This window comes from Bos indicus, chromosome 22, assembly GCF_029378745.1.
Source record: "Bos indicus isolate NIAB-ARS_2022 breed Sahiwal x Tharparkar chromosome 22, NIAB-ARS_B.indTharparkar_mat_pri_1.0, whole genome shotgun sequence".
Classification (NCBI taxonomy): domain Eukaryota; kingdom Metazoa; phylum Chordata; class Mammalia; order Artiodactyla; family Bovidae; genus Bos; species Bos indicus.
In genome coordinates this window covers 44053846-44079204 of record NC_091781.1, presented here as the reverse complement: position 1 = coordinate 44079204, position 25359 = coordinate 44053846, and the positions used below count along the sequence as shown (strand labels likewise).

At 43.5% G+C, this 25359-nt stretch overlaps 1 protein-coding gene across 4 annotated transcripts in view; it reads right to left on the bottom strand.

Moving 5' to 3' along the window:
* Window positions 1–25359, bottom strand: part of ARHGEF3 (Rho guanine nucleotide exchange factor 3) — a 313947-nt gene that overhangs the window by 141514 nt on the left and 147074 nt on the right. For all 4 annotated transcript variants that reach the window (XM_070776453.1, XM_019984724.2, XM_070776454.1 and 1 more), the window contains one exon: window positions 4567–4629. In XM_070776453.1, coding sequence (XP_070632554.1) covers window positions 4567–4629 — 63 coding nt within the window. The remainder of the gene's footprint in view (window positions 1–4566; window positions 4630–25359) is intronic.

The window sequence follows — 25359 nt, the reverse complement described above, 5'->3', positions numbered from 1 at the left end:
GATTATTTAAAATAATGTTATTGAAGAATGTTTCAGGTTGTGGTGACACGATTTCAATATAGTAAATGGAAAATACAGGAATAAATTAATATGTGTTATGATCACCATTAAAACTGCATGCTTACATAAACTTTAAAAGTCAGTTGATAACATATGTGCTATTTAGGGCTACATGTACATAGCAAGTTTATAGAAAGGGAAGGCAACAATAAACATTAAACACAGCAAAGCAAGGGATTTTTTTAAGGGCCTGTGGCGTCGTTAAGGGCACATGTCTTTAGTTGCATTTGGTAGCTACCTGGAATTTTACATTATCCTTTATACCACTTTGCCTGAAATATTTCATAATTGAAAAGTTTTAAGTGAGTGTGTATATAACTCTAGAAAGTTAATACATTAAAATGTAGCCACTACTTTGAGGTAAGAGTATAGTGAATTCTAGTGCTCACATTTTCCAAATCTGCAACAAAGAACATATACTCCTTTTTATCTTTTACACTGTTTCTTCATTGGAAACTGTTCTTAGGCCTATCCCAACATTTGTATATTTTTTGATAAAGGATGTTTGATGCTAAGCAGTGCCCTGCATCAGGGTCACACCTGGCTCTTCGGCCAAGTGCCTTGCTTGAGGGACCATGAAACCCAGCTCTTTACTCGGGAGTCTCTCGCCCCCTCGAATTCAAACGAGAAAAGTGCTGTTGGGGAAGCAATGTCCCTGAAACCATCCCACTCATATCCTCTGACGTGAGAGAAGATTTGTAGGCGGCTTCTGGGAGCATTCTCCACTCTGCAAATTGTTCTCAAAAGTGTTAAAAAATATAGTCTGCTTTTTCCCCCCCCTCTGGAATAGTTTGTGTTTTATCCTGCCAGGAAGCCAGGGGCTCAGCCAGTGGACTGCGTAAAGTGGTGGGAAAAAAATCGAGACCAATTATACTGTCCAATAGTGTGGACTCTCCAGTCACAATTCATTTTTCACCAAGTGCTGGAAGTGGAGGGTGGGAGAATAATTCTGCGGAGATACGTCACCATGCCTTAGGACCCTTCCAGTTTCCTTTTTAAGAGGAATTCCTCACTTGGGGTGTTGGCTGGGCTCTGTGAGACCCATAAAATCATATGTCAATCTTGTAAAATTGTCTGGAGCCCAGTGCTATCATCAGATTCTCAAGAGTCCATGACACACCCGGCCCTCAAACAACAGGATCCCTGTTCTGTAAGGGACACTCTTTCCTTAGCTTACCCACTCCTGTTTGGTCTCTAAGTTCAAGTTCAATAGGAGGTTGCAGAGGAGTTCAGAAGGAAAACCCTTTCGCAGGCACGTACCAGAATTGTCATCTGAGGCTTTAAAATAAAGCAAGATATCAACGAGAATATTTGGTGTTATCCACACTCAGACACCAATATGTGCTTTTAATCAAAAGGGGAAAGTTTTTGTGTTAATACTTCCCAACTTTAGGCCACAGATATATTTCTAGAACGGGGGTGCATGCGTTGAATTCCACATACACATTGGGAAGATCCACTCTTTTCATTGTTGTTAAAATTCACTAACCAATAAGTATTTATGAAGAGCTCATTGTACAGCATTGGGCTAGGACTCAATGGAAACTTGACCCCCAAAGATCCCTGTCCCCAGTTAAGCAACTTCATGTTCAAGCATACATCTGGTGACCGTCTTTCCACTTATGAAGTGGAATCAAAATTGAGAGTTACTAATATTACTTTCCCAAGCCCTCACATCTTCCGGTGTGAGTCATCCACTGGAACCCACCTTTTTTTCAGATACTTTCCACTACACATAGAAATAGGCTCAAAACAACTCTTCATTAATGCTGCTGTGACTCTACCGAACATCACCATTTAAAAAGCACCTTTGGGGAGACTACAAAGCCATTTATTTATTAATTTATGGGACTCAGATATTTACTCAGACATTGCAGCCTTTATGGCTACAATTTTCTCATGAGTGGCTCTATCCACTAGTTCATTCAACTCATCTCTACCAAATACCTGTTAGGTGCAAGGCACTGAAAATCAGTAGTACTTCCTCTATGGCCACATGTGTATCTGCCACATACCCCATCATCTCTGTACAGCCTGGACTGTCAGTAAACTTGCAAAACACCAGTTTTCATGTCCTCCAACAGCTTCTAGGATTCTTTTAAGCTTTATAATGATTATAATATCACATGATAATATTTGGAGGAAACTGTCCAGGTTCTGGAATCTGTTTGCCAAGAAACAGGAAAAAATAACAGAGAAATCAGAAAGGAGTTTGGCCACAGGTGAATCCCTAAGCATAAAGGTAGACTCTTCCATGAAAGTCTCTTTACTGTGACAAAACATGATACGATATGGTTAAGAGATACAGCAAGGGAGGGAGATGTATCTTTTGTGGCTGTGTAAAGAGCTGCTGCTGCTGCTAAGTCACTTCAGTCATGTTCAACTCTGTGAGACCCCCACAGATGGCAGCCCACCAGGCTCCCGTCCCTGGGATTCTCCAGGCAAGAACACTGGAGTGGGTTGCCATTTCCTCCACCAATGCATGAAAGTGAAAAGTCAAAATGAAGTCGCTCAGTCATGTCAGACTCTTAGCGACCCCATGGACTGCAGCCTTCCAGGCTCCTCCGTCCATGGGATTTTCCAGGCAAGAGTACTGGAGTGGGGTGCCATCGCCTTCTATGTGCATAAGGAGAAAAGACATCAAATAATTCATTATATGAGCTTAGATGACTCTGATCAGAAGGTAAGCTCATGGATGCCGATCAACATGAAAACCAAATCAGAACTCATGATTGCAAATAATCCTTTCATATAAAAGAGTTTAGTAGTTCTTTGAATAAAGCTTCTAGAGACGTGTTTTTCTGAAAAATAAACATAGTTCAGGAAAAAACATAGGATGAGGAATGATCCTAGAAATGATCTAGGTTAAAGTCTTATTAAATCACTACACTTCCCTGGGCTTCTACTTTTTCATTTTCAAATTGAGGGGACTGGATATATGACGGCTAAGGGCTCTATATATTCTGAACACCAATCATTCTAATAATTGCCACAAAATTAAAAACATTTGCTAACACCAAAAAACTCGTTGTCAATAAAGAAAGTTTCAAAGACTTCACTTGTCAACAATAAAAGGTTCAATGAGTAAGAAGAAGCTGGCCACACAGCTTCTTCCAGTAAGCAAGAATAACATCGTCTTTTTTGTCCTATTACCATAGCAACAGAATAAACTGGTCCAACCCACCAATATGATGGGCTAAAGACTGGAACAAACACCATGTGGTAAATAAAGATGTGTGAATACATTTACCTAGCTAGCGCAGGCTCCCTCCACCACAGCTATGTTCATCATAGAAAACTCTGCCGCAATTAAAAATAACTAAGAGAGCATTGCTTATATGGGTAAACAAATGTTATCAGGTGAGAACCCAAGTAATCTGTGTTCAACAGAGCTTCACATTTTTACAATGGTTTAAAGACTGTATCTCAAAATTGTTTTTAAACAGATGAGGCCCATAGAGAGGAACTGACTTGCCCAACATTACATCATTAGTTACAGACAGAGCCAGCACCATGATCCAGTTCTTAATTCTTAGCATAGAAGCTTCATCTCACAACAGTGGGTTTTGCAGTGTCTGTGGAGGAGGAGGACCAGGCCCTAATGTCAGATGGATCCACCATGCATGCATGAAGATTAAAGTTCCAGGGAGTGTGAACGATGAACAGACATGGGGAGTACAGCGGAGGCCAGAACCCTGACCCCCCGGCCCTAGACAATGAGAGCACCAGCTGCCCGGGGAGCCTCCCCAACTGTGTCACTGGGGAGACAAGGAGGCCACACAAAGAAAACTACTGAAATTCAGCACCCAAAGATGTGGGCCTGAAAAAATCCAAGAAAGCTTTTGACTTCTGTCATCACTAGCACAGTTACTAGGTCACTCAAACATCTTTTGCAAACTTCCGCTTTTAAAGGAAAATATAGTGAGGTTAACATTTGGTGAGTGTCTACTATGTACCAGGCTATGCAGTTGGTACTCTCACTTTGATTGTTTTGTGTGATCCTCACAACAATTCTGTTAAGTCTTTTCCTCATGAGAAAACAGGAGAAGATAGGTGTCATACAAATCTAAGTATAGAATCTTCATTCAAACTAAGCTGCTGAAACCAAAGCCATTCCCTCAGCCATGCTGCCAGACACTTCTTCTGGCCTTTGAGCCATGCAGTGGCTTGAGTCAGGCCAATCTGCCAACTTCCTCCGAAGGGGACACACCTTTAGTACTCAGTCTCTAACGCGGCACAGCGGCCTTTATCTAGATTCTATCCAGATGCACTGATTTCATCGTTCATTTTATGAGACAAGCAATAAACAAGTGGCTTGGAAGTTTAAGCTGGCCACACAGCTTCTTCCAGTAAAATGAAAAAAAAAAATTTTAACATTTCCCCGCAAGATCCCAACCTCTGTAACTGAATCCTGGGAGCCCACCTAAAGCCCATAGCATGTTAACAAATACATTCAGAGATGAGAGGTGTTCCCATGGCAGGGGATGTAGGAAGGACTGTACTTACACTTATATCGAGACTACAAAGGCTAACCGCATCTTCATCCTGGGTGCTCTGCTTCCGTTTCCTCTGTGAAACAAATAATAAAACAAAGTTCAAATGTAAACAAGGATTATGACTTTGATTAAGGAAAGAAAAAAATGCAATCAAATAGCACATGTAATCCTTATCATTTCTACCATGTTATGCAAAACCTTAGACCGAGTTCTAAGAAAGCCTAAGAAATTACAGGAAACGATTAAGCTCTGGGATAACTTGTTTCCATTATTGTTCTTAGTCAAGCTGCTACAGTTTGTTTCTCTTTATAGTTTCTTTTCTTCTAAATGTCTCTGTATAACAAGACTTAGAAATTTAGACACAGAGTTCAGATTTTTATTAACATGGAAGAAGACATGAGACTGGAAATAATCTAATTCACTTAAAGATATTCCATTTTTAGCGCTGCTTTGTACTTGTGTAAGTTAAATTTGTTCTAAACTTCATCCAGGGTGCTGATGTCATCACAGAACCAGCAAGTTGGAAAGAACCTTAGACATCTCCAACCTTCCCATTTTAGAGCCATAAACACTAAGACTCAGAAGAGTCACTATTGGAACTGAAGAAAACTATATTTGAAATGAACTTATGACCATGGAAGTCTATGGGGTTGGAAAAATGTATTATCCTCTGTATAAAAAGAAAAGAAATTCCATTCGCAAACACAATCAAGCTCTTCAGAGACACATTTACTTCTCTTCTGCATCTCTAGCCTAACCAATCAAGTAAGTATTTCTCGAGTCTCTAATGTGTGACTTGCTAAGTCCCCTACTTGGCAGAAAGCTGCCGACTGACCGGAATCCCTGGTATGAGGTTACAGTGGAGTGGTATGAGAGACAGTTGGAGCCTTCAGCCCTCAGAGAAGTTTATCACCTCCTGCCCTTTCTCCTCTATTAGATGATGAGTGTGAACACAGGCAGATGCTGGAAAGCACCCAGTCCTTATCTGTCCTTGGCTATCTCACTATAACTCTTCTATTATTTCTTTAGCTCAACAAAGATTTGTTGAGCACCTATTATGCACGACTTAGTAACTCAGACGGTAAAGCGTCTGCCTGCAATGCAGGAAATCAGGGTTCAATTCCTGGGTCAGGAAGATCCCCTGGAGAAGGAAATGGCAATTCACTCCAGCACTCTTGCCTGGAAAATCCCATGGACGGAGGAGCCTGATAGGCTGAAGTCCATGGGGTCGCAAAGAGTGGGACACAACTGAGCGACTTCACTTTCACTTTCACTTTATTATGCACCAGGTCCTGTGTTTGCTCCCAGGAATGCCGAGATTGGCAACTTCTCTAGTTAAGGAGCTCACATTAACTCACGTAATTATCATATTCCTGTAAGAGACACAGACTCTGGTGTGATTATAAGGCAGTAAGATCCAATTATCCTAGGGAAAGTCACTTCACTTGCCTGAGTCACCCTTTCTCAACTCTAAGATGGAGGTGGTAACATAAGCTTTTATTCTCCAGCAGGGAGAAGTAAATACAGTGATGTGTGTTAGCACACAGCAGAGTGCCTGGTGCACAGTAAGTGCTCAGCCTGTGGGCTAGAGGGCTCTGGAGCACAGTGAGGCAGTAATCAGCTTGGCCTTGGTGGGAGCTGGGGGTGTTTTCTCAGAGGAGGAGGCATTTGAACAGGTCTGATGAATGAATTAAGAGTTTGCCTGACACAGATGGGGAGGAGACTGGGGCCTCTTTTCCGTCACCAGCTACCTAGATGTTTCAAATCCTAAAGGTTAACATGGTTCCATACAGAGTATGGAGTGCTAGATCCCATACATCATTCCACTTGAGCAGTGGAAGAATTTAGAGATCCAATGCTAGGAGCCAGGATCCTCAATCAGCCATTCTGAGATAATATCCAAGAATCTTCCCTAACAAGTTCACCATGTGATTGGTGATTGTTAGGGAGCCAAATACTCCACTCATGGGCTTTGGGGGAGTCCCAAGAGGATGCTGAAAGCTGCTTGTCATTTGCGGGGGGGGTGCTGCTTCATGTTTGTGTAGGGACATGACCCATACTGATTCATCATTCAGTTACAATTAAAAGCGGCACTGTGGTGTCATTGAGTATTTATATGGTGTATTTATATGGTGACTTTTGGAGGTGAGTATGGCAAGGTATTACCATTCTACAGGTAAATAAATTGAAGTTAGGAGAGATAAACAAATGGCTCCCAAGTTACATGGCTATGGTATAATACCCTGAATCCAAGATTCTAATTCCTAGGGCAAAACCCTTCACACACACACGCACACACCCCATTTAAAGCACACTTGGCAAACAGGTTATGACTCATTTGCCATTTGGAATGCCTGGCAGTGTCTCCCTTGAGTGCTGTATTGAGAAGGATTTCACAGCACAGCAAGTGAGGGAAGGCTGCAATCAATCAGTAACGTGTGCTGGGGTAAAAGAGTAGGGAAATCTGCGCTGGTGCCCTGCCACCCAGGACAACCTATGCCATTTCCTGAGCCTGGCTTCTCTTGCCTTGGGAGGCTACAGAATTAGACCTTCAATCTTGGGAAATCCCATGAGAGGGCGGAGGCTCTGGGGTGTTATCTGTAAAGTGGTCACTAACCACCAGGTCAGGCTGTCCTGAGGATTACAGAAGATATGTATACAGGACCTGGAATGACGGCTGGCACATGGTAACGGCACAATAAATGCTGGCTCCCAGGTTTACCCAAACTGTAAGCTACAGAGATGTGTGCCGCTACCTGGTGTTGTTAGATTACAGAGTTTTATGATGCTGCAGGTCCATTTTGAGGGCTCAATGATTTTGTCAACATGACACATTTACAGTGGCCTGTTACCCCCAAAATCCCACCCTAGTGAAGGACAGAGGACACTAACAGAGGCTCTTTCTCTCATGGGCATGCAGCCCTCTCCAGACCAACTCAATATACCACTGAGGGTTGGAACACAGCCTCCTAAGCATCACTAACCCCAGATGCTTCTATGTACCAAGAGCCAAATGCAGAAGACAAAAGTCCTCTAGTGGCCTTTAAAGTAAGCCACAGCCGGTTAACCTGGGATAGAAAGATCTCCTTAAGAAACCCACCCATTTTACAAAGTAAAATCTGCATGGATTATCAAAGTGGGTGTTCTTTTCAATTTCCACTGCACAGGGTGTTAACTGACCACAGTCAGCAACACAGAAGGAGTCTGCAGTTTAAACTTTGGGCCCAGTGCAAACACGTCACAGGGTCACTAGGTCATGTGCTCATTCGCTATGTTCACCGAGCACTTCCGATGTGCGAGGCCCTGCTCTGGGTGCTAGGATCTAGCAGCGAATGAGCCAGGCATGCTCCCTTCCCACTAACTGGGAATAAAAAGAAAACAACATATTTTAGATTGTGATCTCTGCCGTGAATGACTCAGACAAGCTGCAGAGACAGAGACCAGCAGGAGAGACTCACTTCAGAGAGATACTTTAATTTTCTGTTTTCGGGTTGACTTTCTCATGAGACGCAAGCACACAGAGGCAGGATTTGGTCTGTCATGATCACATTCTTAGAACAGGCTACAGTACCTGGTACCTAGCCAACTCCCCCAGAAGAGTGTTTCTTCATTTCTTATTGTTGTTGATACTTCTGACCCCGCTGCCTTTGAGAAGCTTGTCTTCTTCACTATTATCCAACTTCGGGGAAGGAGGGCACGGTGGAGGGGAACAAACGGGTACCCATTCCACCAGCCCAGCACCACCCTTCCGTGCGTGTCAGAAGTCATGGAGACATGACCCGGGGCAGCTCCGAGGGAGGAAGAACTCTGTGTCTCAAACACCTGCATTTACATACTTGGTCTCATGGGTTCTCAGCCTGTTTGAAGAGCCAGAGACCCACCCTGTTATTCTCGTCCCAGTCACTGAGGCGAATGCACAGTCCACTTCCCTTTCAACTATGAAAAACAGTGCACCGTGGGTGAGCCCAGGGACTGTGCTGGAGTCTGGGCTCTCTGATTTGAGTGCATAACTTAAAACCCCAGCGTCCTGTGCTGAGCAGCAGGTCAATGAATAATCTCTGAATGAGTGACTAAAAAAAGAATAAATAAAGGAGGCCCGTGTTCTTGGGGCGACACCCTTCCCTTCCGCTAACCACCTGGCTGCCAAAATTAAATCAAAACCTCAAAAGCAACGATCACTGAAGGCTAAAATTCTTCAACCTCAAATTTCCTTGGGGACTCAAAACATGCAAGTTCATGCTATAATTTTTGCTTTTCAAATAAGAGACTCTTTTTCTTAACCAGCAGGGGCATTTATTTTCCTTAGATTATACAGATAAGTTAAAAAAATGACAACTTTTAACAATTACAATTTTAACAATAAGTTAAAAAAAAAATTCAGACGTTGGTCCAAGTGGAACACTGGTGATTTTCACTCCTAATGTGAGAAGAAGTGTCAGGTCTGTTCAAGGGTGAGGCACATCCATGACTAGGCAGCAAGCATGCACTTCCCTGAGTAACACCATGCACACCCAGGCTCTGTGCTTCAGGAGCAACGAGTCCAGGATTGATAACAGCCCAACTGAAATGAAACAGCTGGCTGAATCCAACCATAAGCGACCTGATTTGGCATCTGAACCCTTTTTCTGAACACCTATCTGAGTCAGGGAGGAAAAGCAGTTACAGAAGGGAATGTACGGGAACAAAGGGCTAGCGTATACCGTCTGATTCCTTAACCCTGCAGGCTACATATTTCATGGAGATGCTTTCTAGAGGTGCTCAGGTGCTGGAAAAACCTCATGCTTCTTGGCTCAAAAACCGACCAGGAGGCTCTCTGTTAATCTGCAACAGGGCAAAGTCTTCTGTACATGTGGATCTGAGTTCTAATGGAGATACAGGTCTCTCTGGACAGATGGGGAGGACTCTGAGACTCATTCCTGGTGACACCATCCACTTTCACAGCACATCACTGTTCTCCAGGCCTCTCTGTGACCACCTCCTCTTAGGCTTGGCTACCTTCTGACAGCACAAGGCAGACACATAAATCTCATCAGTAAATGGTCTGGGAACAAGTGTTTTTCTGTGGTTCCGGGTAAGGCTCTCTGCCAAGAGCAGTGACCCTACCTGTCCTCAGCTGATGGATTTGCAGAAGAGCTGGTCCCAGGTCTAAGCCTGTCTGATTCTTATTAGGCTCAGCTTACAGTCTCTCTAGACCCAAATCTTGGGATCCTTTGAGGTTTTGAGTCTTGGAAGCAGAGGAGAATCACTCTCAGATATACAGTGGGGGTGGAGAGAAGTAGGTGCAGGAACTGGGTGTCTGCTATGAGCCACTCACTGTGCTCACCATTTAAAGAACTGTTCCTTTCCAGCTTCTCCTCAGCCTGGCCTCAGTGAGCATGCTGGTGTTCATTTTACAGAGAATACTGAAGCGTGGGAAGGCTTCAGGGATTTGTTCAAGGTCACAAAACTAGCAAATGCTGGAGAGGGGAGTTTTCTCTATACCAGCTGCTGCTGCTGCTGCTGCTGCTGCTAAGTCACTTCAGTTGTGTCTGACTCTGTGCGACCCCATAGACGGCAGCCCACCAGGCTCCCCCATCCCTGGGATTCTCCAGGCAAGAACACTGGAGTGGGTTGCCATTTCCTTCTCCAATGCATGAAAGTGAAAAGTGAAAGTGAAGTCGCTCAGTCGTGTCCGACTCTTCGAGACCCCATGAACTGCAGCCTACCAGGCTCCTCCGTCCATGGGATTTTCCAGGCACGAGTACTGGAGTTGGGTGCCACTGCTGGTTCCCAAACCACTGATCCTTTCGCCATCCAGTGATACTTCTCTTTTTATATTGTTTAAAAACAAAGTGTGATTTATTTAAATTAATATAAAAAATGTGAAGGGAAGTGTGAAAGTCTTAGTCGCTCAGTCATGTCCAACTCTGCGACCCCAGGACCATAGCCTGGCAGGCTCCTCTGTCCATGGGATTTCTCAGGCAAGAATACTGGAGTGGGTTGCCATTCCCTTCTCCACGGGATCTTTCCAATCCAGGGATTGAATCCGGGTCTCCTGCATTGCAGGCAGATTGTTTACCACCTGAGCCATCAGAGAAGCACATAAAGTAAATTTACATTTAAAACAATATGTGCCTTAGAACAATATAAAAAGGCTCATAAGACATTTACCTACATACCTCAAGGAAACAAAGAGAATAAATGAGACAGATTGAGTTCAGGATCCATCACTTCTCCTTGCTCTGATCTTACCACAGCAACTGATGTGTATCACAGATACTGATGCTCTCTATCACTTCAGTCACAGGACAAATATTTATAGAGGATGAACTATGGGCCAGGCAGGTTCCAGGTGTGTGAGATATGGAAGTGTCTATGATATATTTCCATAAACGTTGATTTCTTCATCATGGGCTTATTTGAAGGATTAAAGCAGATAAAATATTTACAACAGGGCCAGCCATATGGCGAGAGATTAAAAAATGGTAATTATTATTGCTTCTGTGGTTACTATCATAATCACTATTACTACTATTGTCACTGCTGATTTGTTGTTACTGGATGTTGAGAGGCAGGCAAAGAAGATGTGGGTATTAGAGATGGTGGAGGAGGCAATCCTACCTGGGATGCAGCCTGACCCTCCTCTAAGTACCCACATCACATAGGACTATAAACGGATGCTCTCTGGATACCTTCAGTCACGTTTGCAGTGTGTGGTTCCCACTTCTGTCACAGAGGCAGGGCAAGTGCAAGGCCTGACTTAATTTTAAATGACCGAGATTTAATTGATTAGTGTTGGAACAGCCCTGTGATTTAATCACAGGGCTTTTCTATTTAATAACCAAGTGACCAGAGCAGCAGAAATGCACTGGTGGAGGCAGTACAGCTCCTGACTTGACAGCGAATGTGCCCTGATTAGTCATTTGTAATTATTAAATTCAAACCAGATCTCAAACCTTCCTGATTTATCTCTTTGCTGGCAAACAGCTTTGGTGGTTTCAGAGGCTTTGATGAGGCCTTTCATCTGCGCCTTCTTTAGGGAGAGATTAGAAAAGGATTTTATGTTCTTGTACTTGTCCTTAGCTGGAACTTGACTCACTAAACTTTAGTTTGAGCAGGAGAGGATCCACGTCTCATTTCTCCTCTGTCTCAGCTCCAGGGCTGAGCAAAAAAACTGAGAGGGAATCCCTGCTCAATTTTTAATACCTTATTTTAAAAAACAGCCTCCCTTCTCCAGCATCCAGGAACCATGATCTTTTTTTCCCTAGACTCTTTAATGTGCTCACGGGGTAGAAAACCTGGAAATCATGGTGCTCCCTGAGCCGCTGGTAAATAAATCTTAACTAAGTGGTGGTTCAGTGGTAAAGAATCTACCTGCAACGCAGGAGCTGGAGGAGATGTGGGTTCAATCCCTGGGTCAGGAAGATCCCTTAGAGAAGGAAATGGCAATCCACTCCAGTTTTCTTTCCCAGTGAATCCCATGGACAGAGGAGCCTGGCAGGCTGCAGTCCGTAGCACAGCAAAGAGTAGGATACAACTGAGCACAACATAATATACGATTTTGTGCTCAGATGCCATTAACTGTGGGCTCTGAAGTTAGACTTGGTAGGTTCATGTCCTCGTCATGCCGCATGGTATAGAACCTTAAGCACATAATTTCTCCTCTCTCAACCTCAGTTTCCTTGTTTATAAAATAACTAAGGATATCATGAGCGTCAAATAGATCAGTGTGAGTAAAGGGCTCACCACAATGCCTGTCACACAGCAACTTCTCAGCATTGGTTATCACTAGTAGCAGCAGCAGTAACAGCAGGAATGGCACCAGGATTGGGGGGGGAATGGGAAACACGGATAAAATTCCACTCATGTACAAGAGTGTACCCACTGACTTGATTTTGGCAAATCAGGAAAACCCCCAAAGATTGATTTTGGCCTCAGAACACCTGGCCTTTAGCTTGCTGGGAAGCAGAGATAAGGTCACATTGACCAAGGAAAGGTCTTCCTCTCCCAAGGGAAGGAAAAGATGTTCAACCAGGCAGATGAGAGGTCAGGGGTCACCACCAGGTGTCACAACCTGCCAGGGTCACCACCAGCCCTGACAATTGAGAGCAGCCAGTTTCACGATCATCCCATGAACATTTACAGACCACTTTTCTCTCCAAACATTCAAGGCCAAAGGAGCAGGAGAGAAGACAGAAAACTTGTCTGTCCAGGGCAGAGCACTGGCAAATATATTTTCCAGATAGACTGCTCCAGACAAACTCCATTATGCGCACCCATCTGAGGTGGGAAAGGAGGCTCATGTTCATAAAGGTTGCCAATGATGGAATCTGACAAGAAGCACAAAACCTAATTAAACAGAGCACTTTCCCCCTAAGCCTTCTAACAATTACTGTAATTGTTTTCTATTGTTTCCTTCTGCTCTCAGGGGCACTGAAGTGGCTTAGCCACAATCTGTGGTTCATTATACACTGTTATCACTGGTGCCTCCCTATTCCTCCGTTATTTGTTAATTCACTTACTTTTACCAGCATAAAGAACTCTTATGTATTAAAATTATTCCCGCACAGAACTGTCTGAAGCCCTTATCAACAAAAATAGAAACCCATACAGTTTAGGGAATGTCCCAATAAATTGCTTAATTTCTAGAGAATTACTCCACATAACCAAGGAACTCAGATGGTCCAACTGTACAATTCAGACTCAAATGTGCTTATTGCTCATGATAATATTGGGAATCTGATTTCACAAGAAGAGTTCTCACTTCTTCACTTGGGACTCCTGCCTTTTCTTATCAGGACAGACCTCAGTGCTGGTAATGCCTTTGTAGCCACAGCACCCCATGCATTCCTGAGTGGTGTCCCCAAATACTAGCAGGCAGGCGTTTATCTATAGGAAGAGCAATTTCCCTTCGACTACTGGTTTCTGCATCCACTACTCCTGGGGACAACTTGGCACACACAGCAGAGATGGAACATGCCAGAGAAATGGGTTGCAGCTGCTCAGCCACTGTGTATATCCTGACAACTCATCATAGCATTCCTTTAAATAAAGAAAAATTTCCCTAGTAGAACTATTTGGTGTTATCTGGTGTTATCTGGTGTTATACCAGATTAGAACTCACAATCTGTATTGCTTTATGGCATGTTCTGGATGCTTCAAGTAGTCCCTTCCTCCCCTCCCTCTTTCCACTTGCTGGGTTTAAAACAAAGATCTGTTAAGAATTCACTGCATGCTGGGTGCTTTCCATATATTATATCTGATCCTCACAGCTTGGACAAAGAAGTTATTATACACGAGGAAAAGTGTTCAGTCACTCAGTCACGTCTGACTCTGCAACCCCATGGACTGTAGCCTGCCAGGCCCCTTTGTCCATGGAATTCTCCAGGCAAGAATACTAGGGTGGGTAGCCATTCCCTTCTCCAGGGGATCTTTCTGACTCAGGGATCGAACCTGGGTCTCCTGCACTACAGGCAGATTTTTCACCATCTGAGCCACCAGGAGAAGGAAACTGAGGCTTAAAGAGTTTAAATGACATGATTAAAACTGCTCTAAGAGTGCTTGGACAAAGCCAGGATTTGATATCATATCCAGCTAGTAGCTGATACTGTTGGCCCATGTCCCCTGGGCAATCACCATTCCCTGGCATGCCTCAGCTTTTTACAGGCCAGAAATGCTTGGCTGTTAATGTCACCAAGAGCAGCCCTCAACCTGCGATGAACTGCAGTTGGCAGGTAAACACTCCAGCTTCCTAAAGCTTGAGGGGACAACTCTGAAATACAGTCTTCTCAGTTTTGACCATACACTGGAAACACTAGAGGAGTTTAAAAAGCTCCCAGGGACTGGCTCTTGCCATCTGCAGATTTTGAACCTCAGGAGTTTCCAGAAGCTCCCCAGATTGAGTCGATCGTGCAGCAAAGTTTCATGTAGTCTCCCATATTGTGCAGTCTCCCAGAAGTCCCCAGCAGGTTTGAGCCCCAGGTGTTCACAGAGCTAACCTATTCATGATCACACCCCGTACCCTGTTTCTCTTCCTCAGTCCCTCACCAGTGTTTCTAGTGATCAAATAAACTACTTGCACTTGTACCCAGGTCTGCTTCTAGGGTACTGAACCTAAGACGTGCTGAACACAACTCTGTGCTTCTAAAACCGAGTAGTGGAATAGGAGGCGGGTTTAAGCCACGGAATAAAAACGGTCCATCAACCTAACTTTGTGGGAAGCCAGGTAAGCCTTTATTTATATACTTTAACAAGAATGGAATGTCATCTTACATGAGTTTTTAAAGATAAAGCTGGGAAAAAATTTAAAGATGAATGACCTTTGCATCGGCTGTCCCCTGTACAAGACACAGAAAGGACTGAGTGGACCTCCAATTTAATAGCCAGAGCCTCAGTCCAGAGGCTTCATTACGACTAACTGTGCAAGCAAAGGCTCAGGCCTCCCTGGTACTGTCTGATGAGGACCCTCACTTGCACCTGATCCTTTCCTGTTACGGACTGAATGTTTGAATCTCCCAAATTCCCTTGTTGAAGCCCTAACTCCCAATGTGATGGTATTTGGAGGTGGGACCTTTGAGAGGTGATTAGGTGGTGAGGACAGAACTCTCATGAATGGGATTAGTGCTTTTATAAGAAGAGACATGAAAGAGAAGATTGTTTTCTTTGTCATTTACGGACACAGAAAGAAGGTGGCTGTCTGCAAATCAGGAAGAAGCTCCTTGCCAGACACCATATAGTTCAGCACCTTGATCTTGGTCCTCCAAACCTCTTGAACTGTGAAAAATAAATGCACAGCCTAAAAAAGGCATTCTTCCATCACTCTAGATATTTTTAAAGTGCAAATTCTGAATCTAGTCATGAAAAACATCTAATAGGCCCACAGAGAGGGAAACTGTACAACCTAACTGGCTTCTATTCTTCAAAAGAGTCAAAATCAAGAAACACACCAAACAGGCCTGGGAAACTGTTCCAGATTAAAGAAGACCAAAGAACAAGTGGCAATAAGTGCAATGCATGATCCTGAACTGGACTCTAGACCAGAAAAAAAAAAAAAAAACAGTTATGAAATACATTGTTGTAACAGTTGGCAAGCTTATGAATGGTGGAGGAGTTAATATATTTTGCCATGTTAAACTTTTTTCTTCTGACAACTATACTTGTGTGAAAGTAATTGTAATTGCTCTCATAGTTAAGTATTTAGTATATACATATTTATGTGTATATAAATATATAAAATAAGTACTCTTGTAGGTATTTAGTATATACATATATATGTATATATAAATGTATAAAATAAATTTCAATATATATGTAATATATAAATTTATTTAAATATATAATATATAAATATTACATAATATATAACATAAATCTTTATTTAAATATATGATATATAAATTTATTTAATACATATGTATATACACACATGCACACATTTATATAAAGAAGGTTGAGCACCAAAGAACTGATGGTTTTGAATTGTGCTGTTGGAGAAGACTCTTGAGAATTCCTTCTATTCCTGCAAGGAGATCAAACCAGTCAATCCTAAAGGAAATAAACCCTGAATATTCACTGGAAGAACTGATGCTGAAGCTCCAATACTTTGGCCATGTGACACAGCCAACTTATTGGAAAAGACCCTGATGCCGGGAAAGATTGAAAGGAAAAGAAGGGGCCAGCAGGGGATAAGGTTGTTAGATTGCATCACTGACTCAATGGACATGAATCTGAGCAAACTGCAAGAGATAGTGAAGGACAGAGGAGCCTGGCATACTGCAGTCAGTATGGGGTCACAAAGAGTCGGACATGACCTAGTGACTGAACAACAACAAATCTAACTATTTACTTATGGAGAGGGGCTTCCCAGGTGGTGCTAGTGGTAAAGAACCTGCTTGCCAGCACAGGAGACTCGGGTCCAATCCTGGATTGGGAAGATCCCCTGGAGGAGGGCATGGCAACCCACTCCAGTATTCTTGCCTGGAGAATCCCATGGACAGAGGAGACTGGTGGGCTACAGTCCATAACCCTCAGAGTTGGACATGACTGAATCACACTAGGACCACAAACTCAATGAAACTAAGCCATGCCTGTGGGGCAACCCAAGACGGGTGGGTCATGGTGGAGAGATTTGACAGAATGTGGTCCACTGGAGAAGGGAATGGCAAACCACTTCAGTATTCTTGCCTTGAGAACCCCATGAACAGTATGAAAAGGCAAAATGATAGGATACTGAAAGAGGAACTCCCCAGGTCAGTAGGTGCCCAATATGCTACTGGAAATCAGTGGAGAAATAACTCCAGAAAGAACGAAGGGATGGAGCCAAAGCAAAAACAATACCCAGCTGTGGATGTGACTGGTGATAGAAACAAAGTCCGATGCTGTAAAGAGCAATATTGCATAGGAACCTGGAATGTCAGTTCCATGAATCAAGGCAAATTGGAAGTGGCCAAACAAGAGATGGCAAGAGTGAATATTGACATTCTAGGAATCAGCAAACTAAAATGGACTGGAATGGGTGAATTTAACTCAGATGACCATTATATCTACTACTGCTGGCAGGAATCCCTCAGAAGAAATGGAGTAGCCATCATGGTCAACAAAAGAGTCCAAAATGCAGTACTTGGATGCAATCTCAAAAATGACAGAATGATCTCTGTTCGTTTCCAAGGCAAACCATTCAATATCACAGTAATCCAAGTCTATGCCCCAACCAGTAACGCTGAAGAAGCTGAAGTTGAACAGTTCTATCAAGACCTACAAGACCTTTTAGAACTAACACCCAAAAAAAAATGTCCTTTTCATTATAGGGGACTGGAATGCAAAAGTAGGAAGTCAAGAAACACCTGGAGTAACAGGCAAATTTGGCCTTGGAATACGGGAAGCAGGGCAAACTCTAACAGAGTTTTGCCAAGAAAATGCACTGGTCATAACAAACACCCTCTTTCAATAACACAAGAGAAGACTCTACACATGGACATCACCAGATGGTCAACACCGAAATCAGATTGATTCTATTCTTTGCAGCCAAAGATGGAGAAGCTCTATACAGTCAACAAAAACAATACTGGGAGCTGACTGTGGCTCGCATCATGAACTCCTTATTACCAAATTCAGACTTAAATTGAAGAAAATAGGGAAAACCACTAGGCCATTCAGGTATGACCTAAATCAAATCCCTTATGATTATACAGTGGAAGTGAGAAATAGATTTAAGGGCCTAGATCTGATAGATAGAGTGCCTGATGAACTATGGAATGAGGTTCGTGACATTGTACAGGAGACAGGGATCAAGACCATCCTCATGGAAAAGAAATGCAAAAAAGCAAAATGGCTGTCTGGGGAGGCCTTACAAATAGCTGTGAAAAGAAGACAAGCGAAAAGCAAAGGAGAAAAGGAAAGATATAAGCATTTGAATGCAGAGTTCCAAAGAATAGCAAGAAGAGATAAGAAAGCTTTCTTCAGTGATCAATGCAAAGAAATAGAGCAAAACAACAGAATAGGAAAGACTAGAGATCTCTTCAAGAAAATTAGAGATACCAAGGGAACATTTCATGCAAAGGTGGGCTCGATAAAGGACAGAAATGGTATGGACCTAACAGAAGCAGAAGATATCAAGAAGAGGTGGCAAGAATACACAGAAGAACTGTACAAAAAGATCTTCACGACCCAGATAATCACGATGGTGTGATCACTGACATAGAGCCAGACATCCTGATATGTGAAGTCAAGTAGGCCTTAGAAAGCATCACTACGAACAAAGCTAGTGGAGGTGATGGAATTCCAGTGGAGCTATTTCAAATCCTGAAAGATGATGCTGTGAAAGTGCTGTACTCAATATGCCAGCAAATTTGGAAAACTCAGCAGTGGCCACAGGACTGGAAAAGGTCAGTTTTCATTCCAATCCCAAAGAACGGCAATGCCAAAGAATGCTCAAACTGCCACACAATTGCACTCATCTCACATGCTAGTAAAGTAATGCTCAAAATTCTCCAAGCCAGGCTTCAGCAATATGTGAACTGTGAATTTCCTGATGTTCAAGCTGGTTTTAGAAAAGGCAGAGGAACCAGAGGTCAAATTGCCAACAGCCACTGGATCATGGAAAAAGCAAGAGAGTTCCAGAGAAACATCTATTTCTGCTTTATTGACTATGCCAAAGCCTTTGACTGTGTGGATCACAATAAACTATGGAAAATTCTGAAAGAGATGGGAATACCAGACCACCTGACCTGCCTCTTGAGAAACCTGTATGCAGGTCAGGAAGCAACAGTTAGAACTGGACATGGAACAACAGACTGGTTCCAAATAGGAAAAGGAGTACGTCAAGGCTGTATATTGTCACCCTGCTTATTTAACTTCTATGCAGAGTACATAATGAGAAATGCTGGGCTGGAAGAAGCACAAGCTGGAATCAAGATTGCTGGGAGAAATATCAATAACCTCAGATATGCAGATGACACCACCCTTATGGCAGAAAGTGAAGAGGAACGAAAAAGCTTCTTGATGAAGGTGAAAATGGAGAGTGAAAAAGTTGGCTTAAAGCTCAGAAAAACGAAGATCATGGCATCCGGTCCTATCACTTCATGGGAAATAGATGGGGAAACAGTGGAAACAGTGTCAGACTTTATTTTTCTGGGCTCCAAAATCACTGCAGATGGTGACTGCAGCCATGAAATTAAAAGACGCTTACTCCTTGGAAGGAAAGTTATGACCAACTTAGATAGCATATTCAAAAGCAGAGACATTACTTTGCCAACAAAGGTCCGTCTAGTCAAGGCTATGGTTTTTCCTGTGGTCATGTATGGATGCGAGAGTTGGACTGTGAAGAAGGCTGAGCGCTGAGAGTTGATGCTTTTGAACTGTGGTGTTGGAGAAGACTCTTAAGAGTCCCTTGGACTGAAAGGAGATCCAACAAGTCCATTCTGAAGGAGATCAGCCCTGGGATTTCTTTGGAAGGAATGATGCTAAAGCTGAAACTCCAGTATTTTGGCCACCTCATGCGAAGAGTTGACTCATTGGAAAAGACTCTGATGCTGGGAGGGATTGGGGGCAGGAGAGAAGGGGACAACAGAGGATGAGATGGCTGGATGGCATCACCGACTCGATGGACGTGAGCCTGATGAACTCCGGGAGTTGGTGATGGACAGTGAGGCCTGGCTTGCTGCGATTCATGGGGTCGCAAAGAGTCGGACACGACTGAGCGACTGAACTGAACTGAATCAACTTAGCATGCAAGCATGTATCTCTGGAGAAAGACTGATACAGAGACAAAGAAAGAGAAACAGAGAGAGCAAACTTAAACAATCAGTGAAGTGTATAAAAGGTATTCAGGAGTATCTTTTTCTAGACTTGCAACTTTTTCATAAGTCTTAAATATTAAGTTGCCAAAAGTAAAATGAAAGAAGTTCACAAATAACCTGCACACTCTCCCCTGTCCTCAAAACAAATAAACAAAACAAGCCCATAAACACTCATTCCTTTTGGAGGCATTTAATATTCACCCAGTGCCCAACTCCAGGAGCCCTCAGGCCCTCAGGGCTCAACTCTGCAGTATCTGCTAACCTTTGGTGCCTGCAAGCCCCTGAGCACTTAAAAAGGAGTGAGTCTGCACAGGTACTTCAGCAGACTTTGGTTGGGCATTAGCTGGAACACAATCCCTTAGGCTTGAGAAGAATATAATTTAAGGATTATTTGATCAAAATATTTAGCTGTCTTCCAAACAAAACTTGAAATTCTCACAAGAAGCTGCCTATTCTTAAAGAGGTTTCTCAGTAGGAAAGAAACAGCTAAAAGGAAAATAACTGTGTGACAGATAATTCCCCTCCTCTCAAAATGATGTACTTGAATATGCCAACAATGTTTCTCAATGGAGCTCTGCAGAATGTGGCCTCTGGAAGGACTGGACCCCTTTCCTGGTCTGACTAGAGTCATTAGCACAAAGCAGACCACCAGTTTTCAGACCAGTCTTGACTAACCTGAGAAAACACTCCTGGCAATAGTCTGCAGAGAACCTGTCAGAACAGTAATGTGAAAGCCAGTTACCATTCCTGATGCGGTGTCTGGAAAGATGTCAACTGTGATTAAGAGGGACATTTTCCTTCTGCAGCTGTTTCTGAAAGGGGAGGAGGGCCCCACCACAAGACCAAATTATAGGCGAGAGGTAAAGGGCCCCAAACGCCAGGGACAGGCAGGTATTCAGGGAAGCCCTCCTTCAGCAGCACGATCATGTCCTGTCAAGGCTTGAGTAAAAAGCAGGAGTAGTGCTCAGCCACAGCGGGGGCTACAGGGAGGGGGAAGGACTTTGTGATACATTTTCTAATCCTGAGTTTTTGCTTTAAAGCCCATCCCAGTCATTTTTATCCTCAAGTCTGAAACTGAGGTCTGGATTTTGCAGAATCAAAGCACATTTATCCAACATTTAATCCATTTCCCAGGAAATCCATGTTTTACTAAGAGTAGAATTCTTTCATGTCTAGAACTTTGCTGGACATTACTAAGGCCTAGTCCAACACACAGAAAACTCAATAAATGTGTGTTGACTGACATACGTGAACAAATAAACCCACTAGCTCCCAAACAGTGCATATAAAGCTGTAGAATTTCTTTTCATGAAGACTAAAACACCAAGATGTGTCATCCATAGAGTTCCATTTTTGATTCTGTGACCCACAATATTCCTCTTTTTTATTTTTTGGTAATGGAAATCCAGGAATGAGACTCAGATGAATGACCTTCACTCTGAAGTTTCATTCATTCAATAACTATTTTATGGAGTGCCTATTAGATGCCAGGCACTGTGCAAGCTGCTGGAGATAAACTGGTTAACAAAATAGATACAGCCCTTGCCCTCGGAGGGAATAGAGATCATAAAATAATAAGCAAATAAACAGGCTAGTTTTAAGGTGTACTAAGAGTAATAATCAGTCAATTTTAAAGGAAATCAACCCTGAATATTCACTGCAAGGACTGATGCTGAAGCTCCAATACTTTGGCCCCATGATGCTTAGAGCTAACTCATTGGAAAAGACCCTGATGTTGGGAAAGATTGAAGGCAAAAGAAGGGAGTGGCAGAGGATGAGATGGTTGGCTGGCATCACTGACTCAATGGACATGAGTCTGACCAAACTCTGGGAGATAGTGAAGCCTGGCATGCTGCAGTCCATGGGTTGGATACGACTTAGTGACTGAACAACAACAAGAATTATAAAGAAAGTAAACCTGGGCGATAGGAAAGCCTATCAAAGGGGGTGAGGGGTGAAGCTATTGGAGAGAGAGGTCAGGGAGGTTTCTCAGAGGAGGAGCAGCTGAGATGACATTTTAGTGATGGGATGAAGCCAACCAAGCATAGATAGGGATAGATGAGGAGTGAGAGCTCCTAAAGGGCCCTCGTCATTAGAAGTTCAACTTCTCCCTTTCCACAAGTCTCCCACACAGTACCTGATGACTGTTCTGATTGACCAGTGGCCATGAACATGATTGCTGACATCATTTCCCATTTATAAGGATGAGAACTGTACTGGAGTAATTTTCTTTCTCAGTTTATTTGAAGAGAAAGTGAAAGTGAAGTTGCTCAGTCATGTCCAACTCTGTGACCCCAGGACTGTAGCCTGCCAGGCTCCTCCAACCATGGGATTTTCCAGGCAAGGATACTGGAGTGGTTTGCCATTTCCTTCTCCAGGGGATCTTCCCAACCCAGGGATTGAACCCTGGTCTTCTGCACTGCAGGGAGACTCTTTACCGTCTGAGCCAGCAGGGAAGCCCTGGAAGCCAGGAAGGGAAACTCAGGGTGAATAATTTTACTCATCTTTCTGTTACTGTTAGTCATGAAAACAGCCCTGAGTTTCTCAAGACTTGTTAGTGTCCAGAAGATCCCGTGCAAAGTCAGGACTGTTCCAATTCTCATCTCCACCCTCATTCACTTTGCTCTGAGCTCCAACCTCCCTCCCATAATCCCAATTCCTCTTTATGTTTCCTCTGCCTTTGAACCTTCTTTCCTCCCCTTTTCTCCCAGCCAATTCTTCCTTACTCTTCAGATGTCAGCCTCATGATGGAGGTATTCTAAGATAGCTCCAAACCAAAAAAAATCTCTCAGTTACGGCCTCTCAGCCTCATTGCGCCTCTTCTTTGTTGTATTCACCTTATTAAAATGTTACCCTTTACTTGTGTAATAACTGGGTTAATGTCTGTCTCCTCCTTCGAGCTAAGGTCAATGAATGCAGAAGCCAGTTCAAGTTCACTTCTAGCACCTTCCATTATGCGAACACATAGAGAATAATGCTTTGCGGTCACCATCTTGAAACTCTTAGTAACTTTTTAAACAGGGACCCTGGATTTTCATTTCTCACTGGACCCTGCAAATTATGCAGTGAGATCTGGAAAGGAAAAAATGTATAGGGACTCTTCTGGGATGAGTACCCATTCTGAGGCCATCATCCTTGAAAACTCAAAGCAAGTTTGACTACCAAGCATTGACTCCTTCAAATATTAAACAAATATTTATTGGGCAACTCTATGTGCCCACATAGTGAAGCCCTGTTGAGCACAGAGCCCTGGACATGAAGCTGGCCCTCTTTCTGCTTTCCTGTTGGATTTCTTGATCTCATGTCATTTACAGATGCTTCTGACTTCTTGCGAGGTATATCTTACCCTGGACTTCACCACTCTCTCAACAATCTAGGTTTCACATGACAGGACCTCGCTGGCATGGGCCCAACCCCCTAAAGATAAGAAATCCTTTCCCCATTAGAACTTCAGTCCTGCCTTCAATCTGCCTATAAGACTCAGGCCGAAATAGAACCTTCATCTTGCGGAAGTACTTTTCTAATCTCCCTAAGGAAACGGCAACCCACTCCAGTATTCTTGCCTGGGAACAGAGGGGCCTGGCAGGTCACAGTCTGTGGGGTCACAAAGAGTCTTGGACACGAATGAGCAACTAAATAACAACAAAGCACTTTTTAAAATCTCCCTAATTTTAAATTCCTGTTTCTCCTCAGGATATTGTAAAAGGCTTGCTAGAAAGTGGCTCTCTGAGTTTGGCAACACTTGCCTGCTGCATTTTAGTCTGGGCTCATCACTTATGCATAAACAAACACTTTGAGTAACCACAGACCGACACTCACAGCTCCGCTCACTGGAGGTCTCAGACTGGCAAATAACTGACAAATGTCACCCAGTAAATTAAATTTATAAGCAAATTTGGGAACACTAAGTTTGTTAGCAAGCTGTAATACTATACTGAAAGAGGAACGGCAAAAATGGAAAATGATGTTACTCATCAGAACAGAGTATCACTAAAATGTTAGGGAAAATGGAAGAGTTGAACACCAAGAATTTTAATACATTTTTGAACTTTAAAGAAAAAAAAATAAGTGATAAGTTTCTTTGCACCATTTGGACATGTACCTTGGGCTACTGTTTCCCAAAGGATGGGTCTGGTGTCATGGTGGTTTGTAAGATTATTTTAGGTGGTATGCTTACCAGCTGTTGTGATTTGGGCTCCCCCCACAGCAGATCCTGGGTGACGATTTAGGTATAAGCTGTTTACATGCAGGGGTGGTAATCCCCACGAAGAACTGGTGAGGAGTAAGACAGTGAGGTGGTAAAAGGAGGGAGGCCCCAAAAAGATGTAAAGCCACCAGGTTTCAGCTGTGGGCAGCTGGAGCTGGAGAACAACCCACTGGGCCCCCTCCCACCCCCGTGAGGGACCGTATAAGACACAGCTCATAATTTTCCACTAGCAGGTGGGGAGGTAAAAGCATTCAATCTACCCCCTCACTGATGGGGAGGGGCCCCTCAGGATGTTAACCCCCTTGGCTGGAAACCCCTACAAGCTGAAGGACACAGGAAGTCATATGTGGGTCCAGGGGACTCTGGAGGTGATACCTGCAGTTTAGGTGGTACGAGTGGAACACTGGGACACTGCTCTGACAGGCTTTACTTGGCAGATCACACAATAGGAAAGTTACCATTTTCAAGTCACTGTCCATTCTCGGTCTATCAGATTGCTGTGGTGGTAGTTTAGTCGCTGAGTTGTGCCTGACTCTTACAACCCTGCGGACTCTAGCCTGTCAGGCTCCTCAGTCTATGGGATTCTCCAGGTGAAAATATCAGAGTGGGTTGCCATCTCCTTCTCTAGGGGATCTTCCCTACCCAGGGATGAAACCTGGGTCTCCTGCTTGGCAGGTGGATTCTTTACTGCTGAGCCACCAGGGGAGCATCTGACTGGGGTTGCTGCTGCTGCTGCTGCTAAGTCGCTTCAGTCGTGTCCGACTCTGTGCGACCCCAGAGACGGCAGCCCACCAGGCTCCCCTGTCCCTGGGCTTCTCCAGGCAAGAACACTGGAGTGGGTTGCCATTTCCTTCTCCAGTGCATGAAAGTGAAAAGTGAAAGTGAAGTCGCTCAGTCGTGTCCGACTCCTTGCCACCCCATGGACTGCAGCCTACCAGGCTCCTCCGTCCATGGGGTTTTCCAGGCAAGAGTACTGGAGTGGGGTGCCATCGCCTTCTCCGGACTGGGGCTACCTCACCTTTAACACATACTCAATGCTTACCAACCTCAACCTTTACTCTCTCTCCAGGAGAGAGACTCAGGCAACAGAGCTATCCAGAATTTAGTTACATTGTTTTGTGGGTATCTAGTATTCAAAGTTGAGCCAGCATACTGGTTTTCTGTTTATTATAAACTTTCCATTAAAGATAACTCTAAGGGAAAAATGGTTGTTTTGCAGAAAGCTATTAAGTATTTTACAATGTTAAAGGCTATGGCAGAAGATGATTCATAATTGAGTGAGGTTTAGGAAACACTTTCTTTATGGAAACTCCCTCTCCTA